The sequence below is a fragment of the Schistocerca gregaria genome, chromosome 1, assembly GCF_023897955.1.
Source record: "Schistocerca gregaria isolate iqSchGreg1 chromosome 1, iqSchGreg1.2, whole genome shotgun sequence".
In the NCBI taxonomy this organism is placed as follows: Eukaryota; Metazoa; Arthropoda; class Insecta; order Orthoptera; family Acrididae; genus Schistocerca; species Schistocerca gregaria.
Window position 1 is genome coordinate 701,832,377 of NC_064920.1, and position 24,475 is coordinate 701,856,851.

General features: G+C 42.2%; 1 protein-coding gene across 6 annotated transcripts in view; it reads left to right on the top strand.

Moving 5' to 3' along the window:
• Positions 1-24,475, top strand: part of LOC126365509 (protein unc-13 homolog 4B) — a 450,988-nt gene that overhangs the window by 248,674 nt on the left and 177,839 nt on the right. Inside the window, exon 1 of one of the 6 annotated variants that reach the window (XM_050008159.1) lies at positions 8,955-9,096. The exons of 4 other annotated variants lie outside the window; for them this stretch is intronic. In XM_050008159.1, the coding sequence (XP_049864116.1) occupies positions 9,035-9,096 (62 nt within the window). In that variant the 5' untranslated portion in view covers positions 8,955-9,034. Of the gene's footprint in view, positions 1-8,954; positions 9,097-24,475 lie in introns of those variants that run through there. One more of the 6 variants, XM_050008156.1, reaches the window with a different exon arrangement.

Here is a 24,475-nt window from a genome sequence, read left to right on the forward strand (position 1 = left end):
TTAGTTCGTGTTTATTTCTCTTTGCTTCCGGAAGTTGTGATTTCTCTTGTAATTCATGATACGTTTCCACAGCCTTGCTTAAAAACACTATTGTACTTTGTGCACAAACCGAGCTCTCATTTGAATCGGATGGGGGCTCCTTATCTGACTAGTCACATCTGCTCCCTTAGAACAAATAAAACGAAAGGAAATCTTACGGTCAACAAAACAGCGAAATCAAATTCTTACGCAACAAAGGTTGGTTGGTTGATATGAGGGAGGGGAGCAAACAGCGAGGTTATAGGTCCCATCGGATTAGGGAAGGAAGGGGAAGGAAACCAGCAGTGCCCTTTCAAAGGAACCGTCCCGGTATTTTCCAGAAACGACTTAGGGAAATCACGGAAAACCTAAATCAGGATGGCCGGACGTGGGTTTGAACCATCTTCCCGAATGCGAGTCCTGTGTGATAACCACTGCACCAGCTCGCTTGGTAGCAAAGTTTGCTGAAAAATGCAGATCACCAGAAGTTTTTGCTTTTATGTTAGAAGTAAAGGGCAGGAAGTTTAAGGTTATTCATACAGTCTGAAGTAAAACCTTCGCGTTTTCCTTTTGCTTGCAAGTAAATGCTCCGACCTCTACCTTTATCTTCCAAGCTTATGCTTCAGTTTTATTCGTGTGGACCTATGTGTCGGCACCGAGCTTTAGCCTCTGAGTTCTCTCATCATATACAAACATGATACCACACGACGCACGCCTTTTACAATAACCTACACTTACCACATACATTTTAACATACAATCCTTACACTTCACGATGGAAAGCCGTCATTGTGCGCGAACAGTTCGAAGACGGCTGAACCTGCCCTTCAGAGTTTCCCTGAGAACGATGTCATAGACTTTACTTTTACCGTTATTGAATCTCTCCGCTTCACCAACTGCCGGGTACCACACACAGGCGTGGAAAATAATCACTACTGCGAAGCTAACTGTTGGGATTTATCATCGTGGTGTGCCTTTGTTTCTCTGTGCCGATTTTTATATTCGACAAAACGGAGCTAGCAGAAAATGTACACGAAAAAGTATCAGGGCTATTACGATCCAGCGAGGCAAACTGGGGGAAATGTCGGGAAACGTGTGAGCAGCCTCAGTCCCGAGAAAGGCAGCGCTGTTGCTGCCGCCGCGTGGGTAGCGCAGAAAAGACAACACCGATCCCTTCCGTGACTAACTGTCAGTCACTTTTCTATTGTGATCCACAGTTAGAAGCTGGTACATACTGTCAACGAAACCACAGAAATAAGTAACGAATACCGTTTGTCACTTTGTGCGGAGTTTATAGACCACGACAGAGCGTTTGATTCTGTAATAATAAAATCTGTTTGACAGAGGTTTGAAACCAAACAACATACTCAACTTACAACATTTTATTGGGAATATACACCAAATCACACCAAGAGTGTGAAAAGTTCACAAATTGTGATGCGAGCGAAACAAGGTAATCACATTTCCCGTAGCATTCTAAGAGGTCTCAGATTATCATCTGAAATGAAGAAGGAATATGTATAGACGGCCCTTACCTGAACCACCTTCGATTTGCACATGTCTCTGTTTTGTTTTCTTCTAATTCAGAAGAACTTCGTCAACTTACGGAGGAACAGAATAGAACAAATAAGGCAATAGGCCTGAAGGTTAATTACAAGATGACCCAAACAATGAACAATTACTATGCCCACAAGAATATAGTAAATATTAATGATGAAATATACTGTTTCCGAATCTATATACTTACGACAACTGAAAACAAAAAGCGGATGGCCAAAGTGAACAAGAAGGGTAGAACAAGCTTAGAGTACATTTGCAAAATCGAAAGATTTCAGAAGTGCATGCCCAGCGCGTGTTAAACTGCAAGTCTGCAATCAGTGCACAGAGACGGTACTAATATAAGGTAGTGAAACATGGACGTTCAGTGCGTTAACAGTTAAAAAAATTCAGGGATTCCCAGCGAGCAATGAATAGATGCATGCCCGGCAGAACAAGAAGGGACATAAATAACAAAGAGAAAGAGAAAAGATGGAAGTTGAAGACTACTAGTGGCTGATTAGCAACTAGAGAGGGGCTGGACACATTGACAAAATGATGAGAGGCGAGCGTAGGAGATTCTGTGTTGCATTCCCCTTGACAAGAAAAGAACTGATTGGGTGGCCTTATGAAATATGATTGGCACATAACAGGCAGAACAAACTTAGAGCCAAAAGCTTCAGTAACGTAATTTATGGAGAAATCTGGAACAGGTTCGTATGCGGCTGTGCGTGATATGTGGCTAATGAGACAATTCGTGTGAAGAAGTTAAGAAACGGTACTGGAAGAGTAAGTTTTTATAGTAGGTCTAGTACAACAGCAAGAAATACGACAGCACGAAAAACTATGACAAGCTGTATAAAATAATTACGATACCCTCACTGCTAAATAACTGATACCATTGTATGAGGCAGAATTATTATTATTATTAAAAGGCACTTAAGATAGCACATAACGTGTAGAATCATAATATACTAACTGTTTCCTGCACAAGGAGAAACTTATCTCCAACAGTCCAGTGAAACCCTGAGGTTACCGATTGTCAGTCCTTTCCGTGTGTCAACGGCCCAAGTTTCAAAACCCGTATGTGGTTTAACTTCCCTCAGGTGCCTTTACTCAAATATGCATTTAAAAATTATAAACATCCGATACTAATTCGCATTGAGACCGATGGAATTACGTTTTGATGGCCGACCGCTTCGCCTTTTTCTGCTTTGTGGTATAGCTGAACGAGGGCTTGTCGCCAACACATCATCCTCCCGTCAGCTGGTACCATCTTTCGAAACATGAGCCGCTGCTTTACCTTCAAGAATTTTCTCTCTTATCATCACGAGAATGAGTGGACCCTTTCGCTATTTTCATACCAAAGAAAAGCCTTGTCCCACGAATGTGAGTTAGATTCACAGAACTATAAAGGCGAGCACTTTTGTATTTTTTTAAATATGCGACAACAGGTTTCACATGAAGTTTTTCATCTATATTCCCAAGTGCGAGGCCTCTTCCACGCTGTAAGACGCAGAAGCTACAAAATTTCAGCTGAACTGCGAGGCTCGCCAGCCGCTCAAACGTCACGGTTTTTACTGCCAGTCGGCAGAGTAAAGGAAACGTGTCCAGCGCAGCCAAGTGTACGCGTCACGTACTGCAGGCAAGTGACGCACTGTTGGGCGTGGCCATTTCTGTTTCCACACTGAAACTACACTGCGATGGTTGGCTTTATTCGAATACCTGAGAGATATCTTAGACGCAGCCTACTAAATATTCCTTTATTTTCTTAGCAATTTTTGTTCCATACTTTTTCACGTCACTGTATATTGGATGCTCAAATGTTTTATAGACCTTCGTCGCTCCTCATAAAATATTCTTCTAAAAGAATTATCTCGGGCAGCTGTGCTACACCCGAAAGTATTTTTCGCTCCATGAACGAGTTGTTTAGTCAATTATAAAAGCAACACAGCCTTTCTACAATGAAGTCATGGAATTATCTTAGACAGTGACCAGGAAAACGTCACCAGTTCGCACTTTTAGCCTTTTGGCCATATTTGGACATGAAAATGACACTTCTGTAAGAAAAACTTCAAAGGAAATCGTAAGATGTATTTTATTCCAGTCTTTGATCACAATATGAATTCTTTAGACGATGACAGGCTTCAGTCCATAATAACCATCCTCAGATCATTACGGACTGAAACCGGTCATCGTCTAAAGAACTCACATTGTGATCAAAGACTGGAATAAAAACGTTTGACAGTATTGGATCACTGTTTATATACGCGACCATGTCGCAGTTGGTGAAATCGTAAGAATTTATAAAATCCTAATACGTCTAATTATGTAGAGACGGGGTGCTAACTCGGATGGACAAGAGGGATAAATACGTTGGTCGTTACAATTTTTAACAAAAGCATTCATCTGGTGTTACGCAGACAATAAAAATCGTGGAACTAGAAGTGTGGGACTCTCCCAGAAAATACACAAGAGCTATTCAGTGTACGAACTTACACGACTATTTTTGGATGCGGTATGAAGTTCCTTAGCTCAATATTCCATATTAGAGCGCCAAAGTCTTACAACTGAGGGATCTTCTGTCACTCTCGCGGTACCCAGACGCACTTCCTGCCGAAATAAGAAAGGGAAATTTATCAAATCTGAAAATTCGGTAAAATATCTTTTACTCTATATTCTGATGGTGGTGATGTAGAGCAGGATAGATTCCGTTATACACCTGCGGAAGCTGTCTCTTGCAGCATATTATAGTGAAATCGCCCCGTGTAGAAAAATGGTTCAAATGGCTCTGAGCACTATGGAACTCAACAGCTGTGGTCATCAGTCCCCTAGAACTTAGAACTACTTAAACCTAACTAACGTAAGGACATCACACACATCCATGCCCGAGGCAGGATTCGAACCTGCGACCATAAGCAGTCGCACCCCGCGTAGAAAATCCCTCCCCTAGGATTAACCATGGGTTTTAGTAGAAGAGGCACAAACATACTGCATACCTTCTAAGGGACAATGTTCTGATGCTACGGTTTTGACTCAAGTTATTCTGTATGTGGTACTGTTTGCTGTTTCGAAGTTCAATATTTCTATCAACTGTGGTCAAAGAGAATTGTCAGGACTGCGGCTGTCCACGACTGTGCTGGAATGCATGTGGAAGGCAGAGATGTCACACTGGTGAAAGGATGGGGATCAACACTGTAGTCTTATTATGTTCCTAACAGAGGATATTAACTCATAGTGTATTCACTTTATTACCGCTCTCGGCTGTACGCGAGAAGATATCTGGAAGATAACGCATGGCGTGTCACCGTGCTAGGCGGCGAATTAACAATCCCGTTATAATACAGTGTCTTCGGTGAACAGTTACTGGCAATCCTTGATCTGCAGCCATCGACGCTGTCTGGACTAAAGGCTTGATACGCATGTTAAGAAGAACTGATCCATGGGAATGATGTGCTGTTATTGAAATTCAGGCATCGTATTGGTGAAATAAAACTGAAGCAGGAGACAGGTATTGTGCTTTCCTGGATAACTGTGGACTCAGTTTAATTATTTTTCTTTTTTGGGTTTGTTATTTTTAAATCACGATACAGACGTTGGTATGTAGTGTCAGGAACGAAAGGTGTGGGATCCTGCCTGTTCAGTGTAAGAACTAGAAAGACCTTTTTAGATGTAATGTGACGCGTTTGCAGTATATTTGCTATCATTTATGAAACCTAGTCTTATTTTAACAATAACTACAAACTATGGAAGCCGTTATGGTAAGTCTTCGTATTTTGAGTAACTACAGAGTATTAAGAAGAGGAACTAGGGTTGTGACAATGTCGTCTGAGGAATTAAAGTCTTCTAGTCTCTATAAAACATCGTTCTTGTGCAACGCAGCTAGCTCTTTATTTTCACGAAGTAATGGCCGCTATCGACAGGGGATCTCAAGCTGATTCCGTATTTCTAGATTTCCGGAAAGCTTTTGACACCGTTCCTCACAAGCGACTTCGAATCAAGCTGCGGGCCTATGGGGTATCGTCTTAGTTGTGGGACTGGATTCGTGATTTCCTGTCAGGAAGGTCGCAGTTCGTAGTAATAGACGGCAAATCGTCGAGTAAAACTGAAGTGATATCAGGTGTTCCCCAGGGAAGCGTCCTGGGACCTCTGCTGTTCCTGATCTATATAAATGACCTAGGTGACAATCTGAGCACTTCTCTTAGGTTGTTCGCAGATGATGCTGTAATTTACCGTCTAGTAAGGTCATCCGAAGACCAGTATCAGTTGCAAAGCGATTTAAAAAAGATTTCTGTATGGTGTGGCAGGTGGCAGTTTACGCTAAATAACGAAAAGTGTTAGGTGATCCACATGAGTTCCAAAAGAAATCCGCTGGAATTCGATTACTCGATAAATAGTACAATTCTCAAGGCTATTAATTCAACTAAGTACCTGGGTGTTAAAATTTCGAACAACTTCAGTTGGAAGGACCAGATAGATAATATTGTCGGGAAGGCGAGCCAAAGGTTGTGTTTCATTGGCAGGACACTTAGAAGATGCAACAAGTCCACTAAAGAGACAGCTTACACAACACTCGTTGGCCCTCTGTTAGAACATTGATGCGCGGTGTGGGATCCTTACCAGGTGGGATTGACGGAGGACATCGAAAGGGTGCAAAAAAGGGCAGCTCGTTTTGTATTATCACGTAATAGGGGAGAGAGTGTGGCAGATATTATACGCGAGTTGGGATGGAAGTCATTAAAGCAAAGACGTTTTTCGTCGCGGCGAGATCTATTTACGAAATTTCAGTCACCACCTTTCTCTTCCGAATGCGAAAATATTTTGTTGAGCCCAACCTACATAGGTAGGAATGATTATCAAAATAAAATAAGAAAAATGAGAGCTCGAACAGAAAGGTTTAGGTGTTCGTTTTTCCCACGCTCTGTTCGGGAGTGGAATGATAGAGAGAGAGTATTATTGTGGTTCGATGAATCCTATGCCAAGCACTTAAATGTGAATTGCAGAGTAATCATGTAGATGTAGATGTAGATATTTTACTTAGTTTCTGGCATCTCGGCTGTAATTATTAAAGATACGCGGCCCGAATCAAATATTCGTGGTGCCCTATTTTACAATAACATGCATCTAGCAACTAAAATCTGCATTTAACAGGAGTCAATTCACGTTGATAGCTTGACAATGTTTTGTCTTCCTGTTCAGTAACAAATACAAATAATAGACAGTAATATTTTAGCATGTGCTTAATTTTAACTGACGTTCGTGAATTCGGCAGTCAGCTAAGTGAAGTTGGCTGCTTACCTTAGGGACAAAGGGGTAAGTAGCGCGGCAATTGCTGGGCCAGAGGATGTGAGAGGGGGAATATTTCAATGTTTGCTTTTTGGTATTGGCAACCTAAAGACATGCACGATCCTTACCGATCAGCTGCTATGGTATAAATTTTAACATGGAAGTCACGCGGATTCGTGAATGCGCATTAGCGCATCCGCTGTTGCTTCAATGTGGTACTTATTTGTAGCAAGGACCATTAAATAAACTAAAGCTGTTCTAATACATAGCAGTGAGTAGGAAAAAAATGACGTTCAAAATATTTTGTAAACATTTGTGGTTGTGTCTCGTACTGCATTATCCATTTAAAGCAAAGTACAATTATTGGTATTAATCAATTAATCATCCGGTCTCACTGATAATCCAACAACATTTCGTCAGGTAATTACGCTGTCACAGTTTTGGGCTCGCTGGGATGGTCAGCATTCTGAAAGAGGAGCAGTCGAGACGAAGTACTCCAAATAGCGCAGGCTTTTAACTATCAGTACTTGGGGGTTGGTGGCCAACGTATCACGCCCTTACAATAGCTAGTCCATTGGGGGCTCATAACACTCTAATTTATAGGAGTTGCTGGTAAATGATAAGACCAGTATTTGAGTGGCCTGAGGTGGCATTCCACAGGCCAAAACATCAGTATCGGCTCTTGAGCAAAAAAGTTTAAGAACCGCTGCTCTAAGTAATAAAGGCGCAGACAGGTCATTGACACCAGATGTGCAAGGATACCTTCCGAAACTTAGTACTTACTGCCTTCTTTCCGTAGCATCTAGTTCTAGATCGTCGTTAAGTTTTCTCCAGATTGCCGTAATGCCTTAATACGGCCGAGGACACACAAACAGCGATAACTAGTCGATCAGTGGGTTTTGGCGAAACATTTTGGTTCTGTACGACGCAGCTTACTGTGATTACGTAGGCTTTCCCGGCGTAATAAGTCTTGAAAGTCTCTTCGGATTTGCTGCCGGATCCTAAAATCAACTTGACTCGATATTTCGGCGATCCAACTGGTTTCTGCCTTCCAAGACAGGGAGGTGGCGCCGTCCTTAGTGAAACACTGCTGGCAACGATATATCGCACCGAAGACCGTTCGGTTTTGATGCGAGATAATACAGGATCCCACGTCTTCCTAAGAGGAAACCCATTGTCTGTGTTGATTAAATTATCAGCCAACCTAATTTCAATCGCTTCTTTATAGACACTGTTCCAAAAACCGGAAATGTTGGGAACTATCACAGTTTCATCAAATTTCATACTGTGTCCCTCATTTAGGCAGTGTTCTGCTACCGCCGATTTTTCCGGCTGTTGTAGCCTCGTATGACGGCGATGTACCACACTGTCATGCACTGTGCGAATCGAACGGCCAATGTAAGCCTTCCCACACTGACACGGAATTTTGTACGCACCGGGCTTCCTAAGCCCCAGATTATCTTTCACAGAGCCGAGCAGAGCCCTAATCTTAGAAGGTAGACGGATCACACTCTTAATGTTAAAATTCCTAAGGGCGGCGCCACCTCCCTGTCTCGGAAGGCAGAAACCGTGATGGGCGGCGCATGCCCCGTGTACTGAACGGTGGCCTATATAGGACGTCGATTTGCAACCTGGCGTCAGTTTTCAGCGGGACTCATCAGCAGAAGTAGCATTTTCCTGAAGTTGGCGACCAGTTGGATCGCCGACTATGGGACTCAGCAGCGGAGGTCATCAGTGCCCTAGAACTTGGAACTACTTAAACCTAACTAACCTAAGGACGTCACACACATCCATGTCCGAGGCAGGATTCCAACCTGCAACCGTAGCAAAATATCGAGTCAAATTGATTTTAGGATCCGGCGGCAAACCCGAAGAGACTTTCAAGACTCAGCTTACTGCTCTGTACCTTGGCGAACAGACAAACTGGTATCATGCAAGCAGCCGTGATGAAATTGTTTTGATAATATGGCCCCTCTCCACTCTCACCAAACACACTACTTCCTTACTCGGTCGTTGAGGGGTGGCCTGTGACGTATCGCTGAGGCTGTTTGCACCCGCGGAGTGCGCGGCTCGTGCGAGTATAAAGTCCAGCGTGGCGGCGGTCCGCGCACAGTGGCAGTCGCAGTGGCAGAGTCAGAGGCACAAGGACAGCGGCGGACGCACGGCGATCCGTCAGCCCAGCACCAGTGACACAGATGGCTCCGCCACGCACCGGGGAGGACCACTCGCCCAAGCGGCTCTTCCGGCTCTTCAACAAGTACGTACCGCACCGCTCAGTGCCTCCCCGTCCCGACTTCTCATCGCTGCGTGAACTTAGTAAAGACGAGTGTTTCGTACAAGGTTCAGAACATGAAGCTGTAGTCAGAAAGAAGTGTGATGGGGTATCAGTGTGTGACAAAACATCACGTGGGCACTTTCAATACGTACTGATGCCCCAGTGTGAACTGCGGATACGATGCATCACCCACAGTGCTAAAAAGTGGCAGTTAACCAGTGTTTTAGTCATGGGACAACTAGAGGACATAACCATAAATTATATTTTATTTGCGTCGCTCTTATACCCCACGTCACAATTCTCGGACACTGGGCATCCGTAGTAAGAGTGGTCATCGTGAATCAATCTAGGAAGTCACATCTGACAGAAAAGTCAACGTATTTTGCTCCAAGTTGACCGTTTTTCTCTGGATCAAACCAGTAATAAACTGTATTAGAACAAATAAGCCCTCGGACACAAATCTTAAGTCAAAATTGACCAGGTTTCGACGCTACTATGAGCGTCGTCTTCAGAATTAAGCTAACTGTTCTAAAACTTATTAGGCATATAATACATTAATAAAATTAAAGTTTGTATTGACTGGGAAGAGATGCAGTACTTACAAGTCACATTTTAAAAAATCTAAGCCGGAAAGGCGACGTCGTGAATAGTAGTAAATAAGATGTCGAGCCGCTAAGGGCTCCTCGTACTTGAGTGAACAAGCCTTTCCGGCTTAGATTTTTTAAAATATGACTAGTAAGTACTGCATCTCTTCCCAGTCAATACAAACTTTAATTTTATTAATTATTATATACATGATATGTTTTAGAACAGTTAGTTTAATTCTGAAGACGATGCTCATAGTAGCGTAGAAACCTGGTCAATTTTGACTTAATATTTGTGACCGAGGGCTTTTTTGTTCTAATATAATTCTTACACGGTCACTGAAACTTGGCAGCTATGTTCAAAGTTTCCAGTAATAAACGTAGCAGTTAATGATAATGAAAATGTGAATGCTGATAAACATCGATTCATAATCAAATTTTTAGAACAGCTTATTCTCTTAAAACGAACTTCTCGGTGTTATTGTATTAGGGCCATAAAAATGACGCGTAGGAACCTTTGCTGCATAAAAAATAAATAAAATAAAGGTTTTTCCAGTCGCTAATACACTATCAATCTATTCATGTACATGTGAAACAATAAATCCACGTTAAAGCCGACCACGACGTACAGTATGCCAATACTTTTACCGGCAAAGTTCTAAGGGTGAGCAAGATTAATATATCTTTGCCAAGCATCATTATTTCCAACCTGTTACAGTATCGAGTCTGCCATGTTTCGTATTGCTGATGCTAACAACATCACTTCCTTCCTGTATATTGGTTCGACGTCGCATTTATGTAAAGCGTCACGGTTCATTTATTTGCTTGCAAGTTCGGTCGCTCGCTTAGGGCAAACTAAATAATGGAGTTTTCATAGTTCTTCAGAATGTCTTCAGCCTGTGGTAGAGACCGGCTTTGTGAAGAACTGCAAGTTGTTTTGCAGCTTTGACTCACCATAAATCTGAGTGTTTCGTCGTCTTGCCCTAGAATTGTTATGAAAAACGTTTATTAATCTGAATGGCTCTGCCTAAATGAAAATCGTGTGTGTAACGAAAGCGCGTAAGATCCACAACAACAAAAACTGACATGCCTACATCTACAGATTCATTAAAAGTTTTCGCTTATGTTTTACTCGCCGTCGTACTGTACTTGTTGCACATCCAACACACCTGCCTATTACGCTAAGCTGACGGATCTTTATAAGAAGCAGCACACATTTCTATTTCTTTCGTAGGAAGGAATGTTATTAGAAAGTGTATCACCAACATGTCGCTAATTCGATGCTACAATGTCAGATATCTGATAAGACCTACACTTTTCCTCTGAGACTGAATAGTTCCGAGAGTCGTGTACAGTATTTAATGCTAATGTGTGAATGTAATGGATAGAGCGAATCGACACAATAGTCACTCTTAGAAATATGCGCCAAAAACAGCAAGAAACAACGATACGTTACGATCCTGCTGCTTTTTTTAAAAAAAATTTTAATTATCCAACGGAGGCCGTAAAGGATACTTCAGTAAGCTCAAGTTTGATTCGTTCTCAAACTAATGACCAGCTGAACAAGCAGTCTACCTCAGAACCGTCTTGCTCGACTAAACGCTCCTTAGTGCGCTCTTTTATCCTTTCTGAAGCTCTTCCTGCGATTGCGACTGCACTACTCCATATACCTTTACGACACTGTTTTAACAGCTTTCTTGTTACTTGAACAGCTCAGTCAGCGCGCTAGTAGACTGCCATTCTCCCCAACTTTATCTGCATAATACTGATTGTAAGGCGATGTTAGGCAAATGTGCTCGATTACATTACTGAAAACGGTCGTTACATTAGTGACTTAGATCAAAGGACACCTGCATCTATCATTCACCTTTTACGGCTGACAACTCCAGTCATTGATGTGATTTTATATTTGCTGATCTGAAGGTTCGTAGTTAAAAAGACAATGTGTCTTTTAAATTGTCAGAAGAATTAATGTATTGAACAAAAGATCGGTGCCGCCTGAAATATTACCTTCTTCATAGGCAAATTGATTTCAATCAAAGCTATCATCATACAACAGGCGCAAAATTTTTAAATGGATAAGTTTTTGCATATTTGTTGTAAATAGTCTTTTGAGCGTATTATCCACAGGTTTTGTTCATTAAATATTAAAATCTAGAATGATGCATGAAAACTCAGTGGGAAGGATGTGTAGGTATGGGTTTTTCATACAGCCAGAAAGGAGAAATGACCAACGTAAGTTCGGAAATGTATAATTACGCAGTTATCTCGGCATATACATACACTACGGAGAGCACGCCGACGATGGATCAGCCACTAAGTAATTCTTTCAAGAATGCTCGACGACTGAGCTGGCAACAGGCAAACTAGGTCTAGGAACCTTAAGGTCCAGGAATAATCCTCGGTCGGTCCTAGTATACCTTTTTCTGTCTTGTGTCAATTCGTACTCCTCCGATAACGGTTTGTTTGTAATTAGAAAAATACCTAGCTGCACCGTTGTTTGGAGTCTAACTTCAACAATAGGTCCCGTTATGTCTGGATGTCTAAGTCAGTTGAAAGTTCAGACACAACCAATTGTCTTTCTGCTAAGCACCGTGCCTAGTAAAGCACTACGGCGTTCAAAGCAACCTGAGGGTTGAGAACATCTTTATATTGTACTGCGTGGCCTGATATCTTTGAATACTTGCAGCTGACAGTTATTTCCCTTCACGAGTAATTGTTGTTCTACTCCGTGAGCAAACAGGCACTTTCATGCACACTTCACTGTTGCAACATAGACAGGAGTGGACAGATTATTTGACCAAAGCTCTTCTTTAATTTAATCCTGTTGGAAACTTCCTTGCCGAGGCAGATTAAGTTTGTTGTTTATTTGACACTGTTGACGATTTACTAACTCTACATATGATTGTTTTAGCAGCCTGTGAGACGATATGCATCACACGTGATTTTTTTTCCTTTTTTGTGTGGCATAGAATGCGACAATGATTGTACAGTGACTGTACAATGACTGGTTCTCGTGTTCAGTCAGGATGACGTCACACTGGACGATTAGTCCAGCATGTGACCTGAGCATAACACATCGGTGGTGGTATCGGAGTGCGCTCCGATAATCACACAGGATAACTCAGTAATTGTCAAAATCTATAACAATGTTCTTGTGGATTTCATTTCTTCTTTCTCTACTTGAGAATATATCTTAAGTTTTGCCGTTGAGTATTAATAAACCCATATCTTACAAGAAAAATAATGCACTATCAGTATCATAATCTTCAGAAATTTTTTGAGTAGATTGTTTAACGTGGAGTTACACTTAGTGTTTCACTGTCTTTTCTTGATATTCCATTAAACTTTAAAAGATAAAGTTACCTATGGGTGGATCATCCACTGATGTTATATTCTGGAATTTTAATCTACATCTTAACTGTTTATCAGAAAAAGCTTAATGGAACTACCCCCGGTCCGCCGGACGATACAGATCTGAAGTGTTACAACGAGAGGAACCTGTCCCACAGAGCAGTATTCTCTGCATTTACAATTATTACCAAATATAAAACTAGTTTGAACAGTGTAGTAGTTCAGTGTATGTTGTCATTCGCGCGAGTGACCACGAGTCAGCAAGTCAAATGATCCTCGAGATAAGCTAGAATGCAAGACCCGAGTCTCGTCGCTGGCGTATGTACTGCTACATTACACGCATATATGACTCTGAGCTTTAAGTTTTAAGAAAATTCAACAAGTAAATTCTTTGTCTTTTGGGGTTGAACGTGCTCTATTTCATCATGTCTTGATTTTCTAGCGCTTCACTGCTATTTAGATTTTATTCCACACACTGTAAAACATTTTGTCTTATATGAAAAACCTAACCGAATTTTGTGAGAAAAACACGTTTTTGTTCCGTTTAATTTGGCTGTTTTGCTAATGTGAGGATTGTTTCCGACTGTAACTAATGAAGGTATTTCAAACATGAGTACTCTGTAAAAAATAATCACTAAAGTTCGAAATCTTACGTCTCGTTTGTACTGGACTCAAGAAATTGTAATTTGGTTTACCGTCGATTTCGACCAAGGTTTTGTCAATTTCTCTTTGAATGTAATGTAAATACTACAGCCGGAGATCTTCTCTCAAATATTGTCCACTGATAATCTCATGGCTCCTCTTCAACCCGACTGGAGTCTGTCTGTGAATATCCGAGAATTCCATAGTACTTGCTCTGCAAAATTGGAAGAGAATGAAAATAAAAGTTTTCGTTTGACTCTTAAAATATATTTTGGTAATCAATACAACGTAATTTTTGCAAATCCATATTATGCATGAAGGTTTCAATTTACAAGGCCCAACTTGCGTTGTCATACAACTTCACATTAACCCCACAACTCGCTGTGTACGTCGACCCAGAAGAAAGGCAAGGACCTTGACCGTTAAATAACTGTCTTGTTTGAAACATCCTTCGGACTACGCCTTACGTCAGAGGAAAAGATGTATTCAATTATCCGTGAGCTTAAGATTAGTTCTGCGAAATCATGTTGTATGCACAACTTGAGTATTGAGTATTCTACCGTGGAATTTGTAAAAGTCTCTACCAATTTTCCGCTCAGCGATGTACACGTGAGTTCTTTTTATTCTTTTTTTCCTCTGAGGTTTCTCACCATCTGCCTGATGTAGTACGTTTTCCGTTGAGCACCTCCGGAGGGGCCTTTGCCCCTTTGCCCTTGACCGCAGATAATTTACTCAAGGTTCTCGCACTTCGCTTCGAGCTACGGATACGCGAACGACGCCTGGCAGGTAGGCAATCGGAGTAACACGACGCTTAAGCCAGCTGGATAATTGCGAAATCAACACGCTTCGTGGCAATTTTGTTATTTAGCCGCTAAGTTTTGCGTTAATGACACCGTGCGTCCGGTGTAGGTTATTCTCTGGACTACTCGTAATCTGACTGTTATTAGAAAATAAAATGTGCAGGGTAATAATAACTGTTCAGTCAGTGCAAGTAATTCGAGATTTTTCATCTACGAACGCCTACAAAAGAGATATCAGCACTTTTATTACCATTCATAGAAGCTGTAGCGGGATAACCTTCTGCTGTCATATACTGTGTTATTCAACGGTAACATTTGATCATCTAAGATTAAGAGAAGTACAGTGAAATAAAGTACTTAATGCACCAATCAACAGACGAAATACAATCTTTTTCAAACGATGTCAACCACTTTGTTTCAGAAGCGGACATCGCATCGCACTCTTTGAAATGTTGCCCACAGCTATATACGTAAGATGTCACTTCGTCTACACTGATTCGTACCAACTAGGAAAAATAGTAAAAATTGAAATTCAGAACAATATTTGAGTATGTTATGAGCACAGTAATGCTGCACAAAACCACAACACGTAGAGCAGAATCTTTCAACGCGTTCAGCCGTAGCAGGCAGCTGCATGTTTGAGAACAAGTCCGTAGTTCGCACTTGTAGAGCGAGAGAAGACGACGGGTGCAAAGAAGGCAGTCCAGTAACACTGAGTCATTTACATACTTCGCTTCGAAAGAGGGCCATTGCCAGACTGGGAGCATCTCAAACTGTGGTACACGTGGACAGCTTAGGTGTTCGACCTTCCGTTGTTGATTTTAGTAACAATGTCTAACCGTTGGTCCGTCTTCCAGATGACTCAATTAAGTACGCCCAAAACTTGTCTTCTACTTGGTGCGGCGATGAACTATGCACGCTGTTAGTTAGGTAAAGGCACACAAATGAGACCCCATTTAAACTACGACCTGCTCTTGTTTCTGCCACCGGCCGGTGTGGTCGAGCGGTTCTAGGCGCTTCAGTCTGGAACCGCGCGACCGCTACGGTCGCAGGTACGAATCCTTCCTCGGGCATGGATTTGTGTTATGTCTTTAGATTAGTTAGATTTAAGTAGTTCTAAGTTCCAGGGGACTGATGATCTCATATGTTAAGTCCGATAGTGCTCAGAGCTATTTGTTTCTGGCATTGGGAGAGACTGGAGGCGGCTATAGTCACCAAAACCAGTCTCTGGTCATACACCCCCTGTTAACGACAGAGAGCAGCGGCGACCATATTGCTTTCAACAACAAAGTTGACGCAGTCACGCAGTTGCATAAATTCTTTAATGGCTACATCTGCTTAGACTCGTAAGTCCATTTCAAAACCCACAGATACGTCACCATTTGCGTCAGGCTCCTTCTAGAAGTATCTGTACAAACGGACTTCATGCGGTTGAATTAAACGAGCTCATTCCATTATTCCAGGGAAATTTTCTTGAAAGAAAAGGTTGATTCTTCTTCCTAATAACATTTATTTGCAAACTCCTCCTTGTCAAGGTGACTCGGACACTGCCGGGCGGTCGTGGGGATGACATAAGCAGTGTTTCACCGTCCGGCTCAGTGATCGAATCTGTGCGTTTTCAGAGTAGTTTTCACAACAACAAAGGGTCCATAGCGATAGCAAGCTAACCTTGTCTCGCGGTCCGTAGCAAGGCTCACACCCACATCTAACAACCAACACACTAGTACGGAAAGTTGGTAACTTATTTTGCTTGCACCAATGTTTGTTTACGTCACCATCTGCGGCGCAGTGACGACGCAGGCGGAGTGAGCTTCTTCGCGATGAATAGCGCCTGGAGCTCCTGGACTGCAGTCCTGGGTGTTTCCTTGCTGAACACGTGGAGGAAAGGCATGTTCCCATTATGTTGTTGGAAATGGGGCTGCGGCTGCGGTCTCATGGACATTTTGACAGTATAATCTACTTAGATTTTTTTGTCAGCTTCATATTATATTATCTAGAACTTCGTCGGCCTGATGTTTATTTCTGTTCTTCAATATGACTAAGTTGATAGTCTCAGGATTCTTCTTATAATTACTGTTTATTTTGGCTGTAAATATTTAATGAACTGTCGATAACGTACCAAGAACGAAAACTAAATATACCATCTCTGTCTCGTTCTGTAAAAATAATAAATTTCAGCCTTTGATCACGATCTCAGGAGACGCAGAGCTATAATAATTTGCAGACGAGGTGATTTCAGCATTTAGTCATTATCTGAAGCTTTATTAACAGGAAGTCATTGTCATCACATATGCGACTGCTCTTTCCGTCTTACATTGGTTATGGCGAGGGCCCTATAAACTTTTCACACATTAAGTTGATCAGTTACGTACGAAAAAGAGAGAGGCTGCGCTTTATCAAAGCAATATCGCCTCAGGCAGCAAGTGCAATCAGCAGTTTAATTATTAGCAAGCAATGATCCAAGCCCTATGATGAGTCTCCACGTGTAAAGAAGAATAGTGAAGTGGTGAAGTGGCTCTCGATGATCAGATGCTTGGCGTATCGTGGACAGAAACAGCTTGAATATTGCACGCTAAAGACGAACGGTGAAACCAACAAGAAGCCCCCCTGTAATTTACCGCCATTCTTTACGGATTTACTTACTCGCATTACGAGCGTAGGTCAATATCAATCATTATCAAATATCTGCTTTCTTTAGGAAAAAGCTCAAATCCGGTGCGAGCTTCCAATACCGAAACCTGTGCCGTCATAGCGAACGAATGTGGAGGAACCCGCTTCCTGACGACACAAATGCCGTTGGAGTTGAGTCACCAACTAGTAAAAGTCCGTCATTTTCTTGTTGAACAATCTAACCCGAGACTTGGAAAACCATGGAAAAGTTGAATGAGGCTTACGTCGAACGAGAGCTGTTACCATGAGACCGGTCTCTTACATCGGCTCTGTGTCACTTAACGCACGATCTTAATTTCATCCTACTTTTACATGGAACTGCTTTGCAGATACCGTACCTGAGATTTGCAGTATATAAAGATATTGTAAAGTGGGCCATTAAATGGTGTTAAAGAACAGTTAAGTTATTGCTTCCAGCCACTTATAGCTACGGTTCTTATATTATCTCTCTGGCCTAACGACTTATCTTTTCCACCAAATAATGCATCCCACTGGTCAGCGTAAAAGTGTGACGCTATAGCGGCGACAGTCGTTTCCATGATTCTTTGCGTTTCTGAGAAGTTATATGGGATAACACATAGCTATACTCCTACATTTGTCACGAGTAGAAGATCCTATGGAACGAGTCAGATACAAAGTAAACTGACTTAGTACGCTTATTTTTTAATGAGATACGCTAGTGGATCGTCTGCTTCTTTCCCAACGCTTTCGTGAATTTTTTCTCCGTTAGCGTTTTACAACATCACGCTGTCTGCACATACAAGACGTCCGACGACACCCTGCTGAGTCAACTGAGCCAGCTAAAAGCAATACCATGACAGTTCGGTACATACTGAAGGACTTATTATTATTACCATTCCTTAACTGCTATTCGTCGGAAAGCATTGTTCCAAACGAAGAAATCTAAGCTCCCACTTGCTTAGCGGTTATCGTTCCCAGCCTACGTGTGAATATGCTTATCTTCTGTTTGTAACGTTTTCAGTTAATTACTGTTATCAACAATCAGCTTGAGCGTGACATGTCAGTAACGCGTATGTAGCCTAAGCTGATGTTTTATTTCTGGTCGTGTAATTCTCTCGCGCGACATGTTCTACTATACCAAGGATACATTAACTTTTAATAATACATGTCACATCAAATTCCTAGGTGACAAGATAAATTCCTGAAACCTGCATACCAGGCTACGCAAAAGTTGCGACGACCGCGATACAGAATTAGCGCGCCTGCCAACACCGCTTCAATCTGGAGTAGTTCTGCCATCGGCCGGTAGATGGGGGACATGCCTTGAGCGCCACGAGTGTTTCAGAACTCGAAGGGCAGTGTTGTCTAACAAGAAATAGATCATTCTGGAAAACGATACGTCGTCGCATACGAAAAGCCGACAGTTTCCATTATTCTCTCCTTCAGGCCTAATAATTCTTCAGCGCACTCATTTACGTGTGTAGCGAATTCACTCTTGCTTTCATCTATGCAAAGATATGGTAACTGCTACTCATAATCTAACATCTAGAGATGAGAGCAACTCTCGATCGATGGAACAGCTTACCACTACGTCCAAGTGTGATATTAAAAGAACTTTCAGGGGCAAGTAAGATTTCTTGTCACATGTATTTGGACAAAGAAAAATAACAGTTTCGCTTAAAGTATTCTTGACTGATAGCAGAAAAGCAGTGACTAATAGTTTTAGTTTTCACACCTTTTAAAGCCGATTTGTTAACACATAGAATATCGAGTACACTGGTTTCCTACGACTGGATGAACAAACTATTCCCATGAAACGTTTTCATTTCGTTAGTTTTGTCAGTATTCTGTAAAAGTTCGGTGCGGCAGTACGATGGAAGAGAAAAGCCTAATTACACAGTTGTATTCGAGTATATAACTTCTTTCTCTGTATTTTACCACGTACCCCGACTGTCTTGCAGTAAGCTCGGTTCGACTAGCATCAAAATAATTTTGTAAGGGCATGTATGGTTTACACTTAAGTGTCACATGGAAGCCTGACGCATTCGGTTCTGTCTGTCCCATACCTGTTAACTAAAAACTGCTTTTCGTTTTCTATGTGCATACTGTTATAGTGTCTTATTTCACTTTCTTAAAAGGACAAACATTGTACGAAATTAGTCTAAAAGAACTGCGCGTGTTTGCTAGATAACAGCTTCTCCTATGATATGCTGAGTCGAAATCTTCGCTCAAAAGAAGCTTTTTGTTGAAAAACGTGTCCCGTGAAGCTCTGATACACAACTTTATCCGAGATAACTGTGCTTCCGTTCATCATCGTAAAGGCAGACAACAAACATGTGCCGGTCTTCAAATTTATGTCTTATTTTACAAGAGTGGATATTAAGATTCACAGGGAATTTATCTTGAGATTTCTTTAATTCTGCACGCAGGATTGTGCGAAGAAAGTGAATATGAGCGATGTCCAGGATCTGCCGTCCGCGGTGGCCGAGCGGTTCTAGGCGCTTCAGTCCGGAACCGCGCGACCCCACAGTCGCAGGTTCGAATCCTGCCTCGGGCATGGATGTGTGTGATGTCCTTGGGTTAGTTAAGTTTAAGTAGTTCTAAGTTCTAGGGGACTGATGATCTCAGATGTTAAGTCCCATAGCAATCAGAGCCATATGAACCATTTTGTCCAGGATCTGCTGTAACGAAGACCATCGTACTTTGGTGGTTTTCCGACGGTTTAAGTATTAGTTACCTACGATTTCTCGTGCTCTGACGCCTTTACTCTGATTATCGCTGTTAGTGCAAGTGTTAATCAAGTTCTGACCGGACGTAAGACCCATCAAAAACCTTAACGCGAACTATGATCAATTTTGTATCAGTTGGTCGAATGATCTCAGTCCCATGTTTCGCTGATAATCGCTACTGTCAACAATGGCTGCGGTGTTTAAGTTACTCTGTTTTCTAATCAGTTAACTGTTTACATTACAAACACAGAGGATCTGTATTTTAACTCACAATAAAATTACTCTTTCTGAGCAATTTTCTGAAATTCCGTGTCATCAACACTAACGATACCATAAAAATGCACACTACATCGATTACAGATCTTCAAAGTATCTGTAATACAATATTGGTTAGTAGTAGGAAGATACATATTACATTCACAACTATCGTCAGTTAGGTTGAATGATAGACATTTGCAAACAGTGAGTAATTTAAATTAATGCATTTTGTTTAACAGTAAAAATAAGAGCGAGGGAAAAACAAATTTAAATGATTCTACATCTACATCCATACTCGGCAAGCCATCTGACGATGTGTGGCGGAGGGTACCTTCAGTACCTCTATCGGTTCTCCCTTCTATTCCAGTGTCGTATTGTTCGTGGAAAGAAGGATTGTCGGTATGTCCCTGTGTGGGCTCTAATCTCTCTGATTTTATCCTCATGGTCTCTTCACGAGGTATACTTAGGAGGGAGCAATATACTGCTTGACACCTCGGTGAAGGTATGTTCTCGAAACTTCAACAAAAGCCCGTACCGAGCTACTGAGCGTCTCTCCTGCAGAGTCTTCCACTGGAGTTTATCTATCATCTCCGTAACACTTTCGCGAGTATTAAATGATCCTGTAACGAAGCGCGCTGCTCTCCGTTGGATCTTCTCTATCTCTTCTGTCAACCCTATCTGGTACGGATCCCACACTGGTGAGCAATATTCAAGCAGTCGGATTGCTTTTCCTTAGGATTCTTCCAATGAATCTCAGTCTGGCATCTGCTTTACCGACGATCAACTTTATATGATCATTCCATTTTAAATCACTCCTAGTGCCTGCTCCCAGATAATTTATGGAATTAACTGCTTCCAGTTGCTGACCTAAATATACTTGGCACACAGCGCATTGGAGTAATCAGGTTCGCTACGTTTCCATGTCCTCGGGTTGCTTATTGTTTTCACAGTGAAGGTGCTAAACAAAACGTTACACATAGTATACCAAATACATTTTGCCCCTTTAAATGCCTCCTAAAGTTCTTCGGCGTTTAATCTAATGATGAGACCACGTCTGTTCCTTGGTGGATAACTCAGGTAATTACTGACTTGTTAATTCAGGGGCTCATTCACGAGTAAATACCGAATCCTTTAGTGATGTGGCGTATTTCATAACGTGGCCCACGCAGATTTGTGAGACAAGCTGAGAATTTCTTGAATAAGAAAGCCGTGCAGACACATTCGACCCATTGCAGTGGCGTGAAGACTTTCACATGGCGATGTCTCTGCTAACAGAAGAGCTGTGTCCGGTGAATGCCTTTGTTTTGTTTGAAAGTACTATCCAAAACTAGCACGCTGCTGTTTTGATTCGAGACGAGCGGGATCGTGGCGTCGCTGGCAGATATTACAGGGTGGCTGTGGGCCAAGTGAGCCGCGGGGACGGCTCTTTGAGGACGGCGACCCGATGTCGGCGGTTGAGCAAGCCGGTCTCACTGTGACTCAGGCCGCGGGGGCAGAGCGCTGCTCACATCATCCACTCACCACTGGCGAGGGCGTAACCAGCGGTCACAAAACGCGTGTTATACGAACGCGTGGTGTCCGTTCTTCAGTGCAGACGCACATTTACGGAATCTAAAATTAGCGGCCGTGGTTGACGTGGTCAGAGACTGAGGATACACGGCGCTAGGTGGGAATGTGGGTCAGCCGGGAAGCGTGCCGAGGTAGTCCGAGCATTTGCGATAAATATTGTGTCCACGTGGTGCAGTGGTTAGAGCTACTGCCTAGTAACCCAGGTTCGAGTCCTGGTCTGGCATAATTATTTATCGTCGCCGCTGATTTCACACAAACTCTCGATGCAGCTGATATCATTAATTCCTTCTATCTCTTCTCCTTTCTTCCCTCCCTTTCTCCCTTCAATTCAAATAAAATGCATAGTGCAGACTCGCATTGAAGCCATTCGTTAGAACTCGCGCTTCTTTCGCTGCTAAGGGATCTACACCTGCATGGTTACTCTTCAATTCACACTTAAGTGCCTGGCAGAGGGTTCATCAAACGTTTTTCATACCACTTCTCTACCATTCCACTCTCGAATGGCGCGTGGGAAAAAGGAACACCTAAATCTTTCCGTTAGAGCTCTGATTTCTCTTATTTTATTATGATGATCATTTCTCCCTACGTAGTCGCCGGCCGCGGTGGTCTCGCGGTTCTAGGCGCGCAGTCCGGAACCGTGCGACTGCTACGGTCGCAGGTTCGAATCCTGCCTCGGGCATGGATGTGTGTGATGTCCTTAGGTTAGTTAGGTTTAAGTAGTTCTAAGTTCTAGGGGACTGATGACCACAGCTGTTAAGTCCCATAGTGCTCAGAGCCATTTGAACCAACCCTACGTAGTCGGGTGTCAACAAAATATTTACGCATTCGGAAGAGAAAGTTGGTGATTGAAATTTCGTAAATAGATCTCGCCGCAGTGAAACCCGCCTTTGCTTCAATGACTGCCACCCCAACTCGTGTATCATATCAGTGACACTCTCACCCCTATTGCGTGATAGCACCAAACGAGCTGCCCTTCTTTGCACTTTATCGATGCTCTCCGTCAATCCTACCTGGTAAGGATCCCACACCACCATATTCCAGCAGAGGACGGACAAGTGTGATATAGGCTGTCTCTTTGGTGGGTTTGTCGCATTTTCTAAGTGTTCTGCCAACAAAGCGCAGTCTTTGTTTCGCCTTCCCCATATTTATTATCTATGTGGTCTTTCCGATTTAAGTTGCTCGCAATTGTAAATACTAGGTATTTAGTCGAATTGACAGCCCTTAGATTTGTGCGATTTATCGTATGCCCAAAATTTATCGGATATCTTTTAGTACGCATGTGAATGACCTCGCACTTTTCTTTGTTTAGTGCTAATTTCCACTTTTCACACCATACAGAAATTCTCTCTAGATCATTTTGTAATTCGAATTGATCGTCTGATGATTTTACTAGACGATAAATTACAGCGTCATCTGCAAACAGTCTAAGGGGGCTGCTCAGATTACCACTTAGATCATTTATGTAAATCAGGAACAGCAGAGAGCGTATGACACTACCTTGCGGAACGCCAGATATCGCTTCTGTTCTACTCGATGATTTACCGTCTATCACTACGAACTGTGACCTCTCTGAGAGGAAATCACGAATCCAGTCACACAACTGAGACGATACTCCATATGCATGCAATTTGATTAATTGTCGCTTGTGAGCAACGGTATCAAAAGTCTTCTGGAAATCTAGGAATATGGAATCGATCTGAGATCCCTTGTCGACAGCAATCATTACTTCATGTAAATAAGGAGCTAGCTGTGTTGTACGAGAACGATATTTTCTGAATCCATGTTTGCTATGTATCAAATGGCTCTGAGCACTATGCGACTTAACTTCTGAGGTCATCAGTCGCCTAGAACTTAGAACTAATTAAACCTAACTAACCTAAGGACATCACACACATCCATGCCCGAGGCAGGATTCGAACCTGCGACCGTAGCGGCCGCTCGGTTTCAGACTGTAGCGCCCAGAACCGCACGGCCACTCCGGCCGGCTGCTATGTATCAATAAGTCATTTTATTAATATAATGTTCGGGTACAGTATATGCTCCAAAATCCTACAGCAAACTGAGGTCAGTGATATGGGTATGTAATTCAGTGGGTTATTCCTATTTCCTTTCTTCAATATTGGTGTGACCTGTGCTACCTTCCAGTCTTTAGGAATAGACCTTTCGTCAAGTGAGCGGTTGTATATGACTGCGATGAAATGCACTATTGTGTCTGCATACTCTGAAAGGAACCAGATTGGTATACCATCTGGACAGGAAGACTTGCCTTTCTTAAGTGATTTGAGTTGTTCCGCAACACATAAGATATCTACTTTTATGTCACTCATGCTAGCAGCTGTTCTGGTTACGAATTATGGAATATTTACTTCGTCTTATTTCGTGAAGAAATTACGGAAAACTGTATTTAGTAACCCCGCTTTAGTGGCACCATCATCGGTAACATTTCCATCGTTATCGCGCAGTGACGGTATTGACTGGTTTTTGCCACTGGTGTACTTTACATACGACCAGAATCTCTTTGGGTATTCTACCATATTATGAGACAATATTTTATTGTGAAATCTATTAAAAGCATCTCGCATTGACGTCCGCAGCAACTTGTCAAACAGTGATTTGAATTACTTAATTCAAAGAAAACGGATTGTTTTTTAGTTTGAAACTGATGTGTTCATTATCCATCATACACGCAGGAAAAACAGCCTCTTACTCTCTGTGCTCGCAGTTAGTCTTCTTTTGCACGATTGCGTATCCAGGACTTTACCTTTCACTGCAGAATTAACCAAAAAATCAAAAT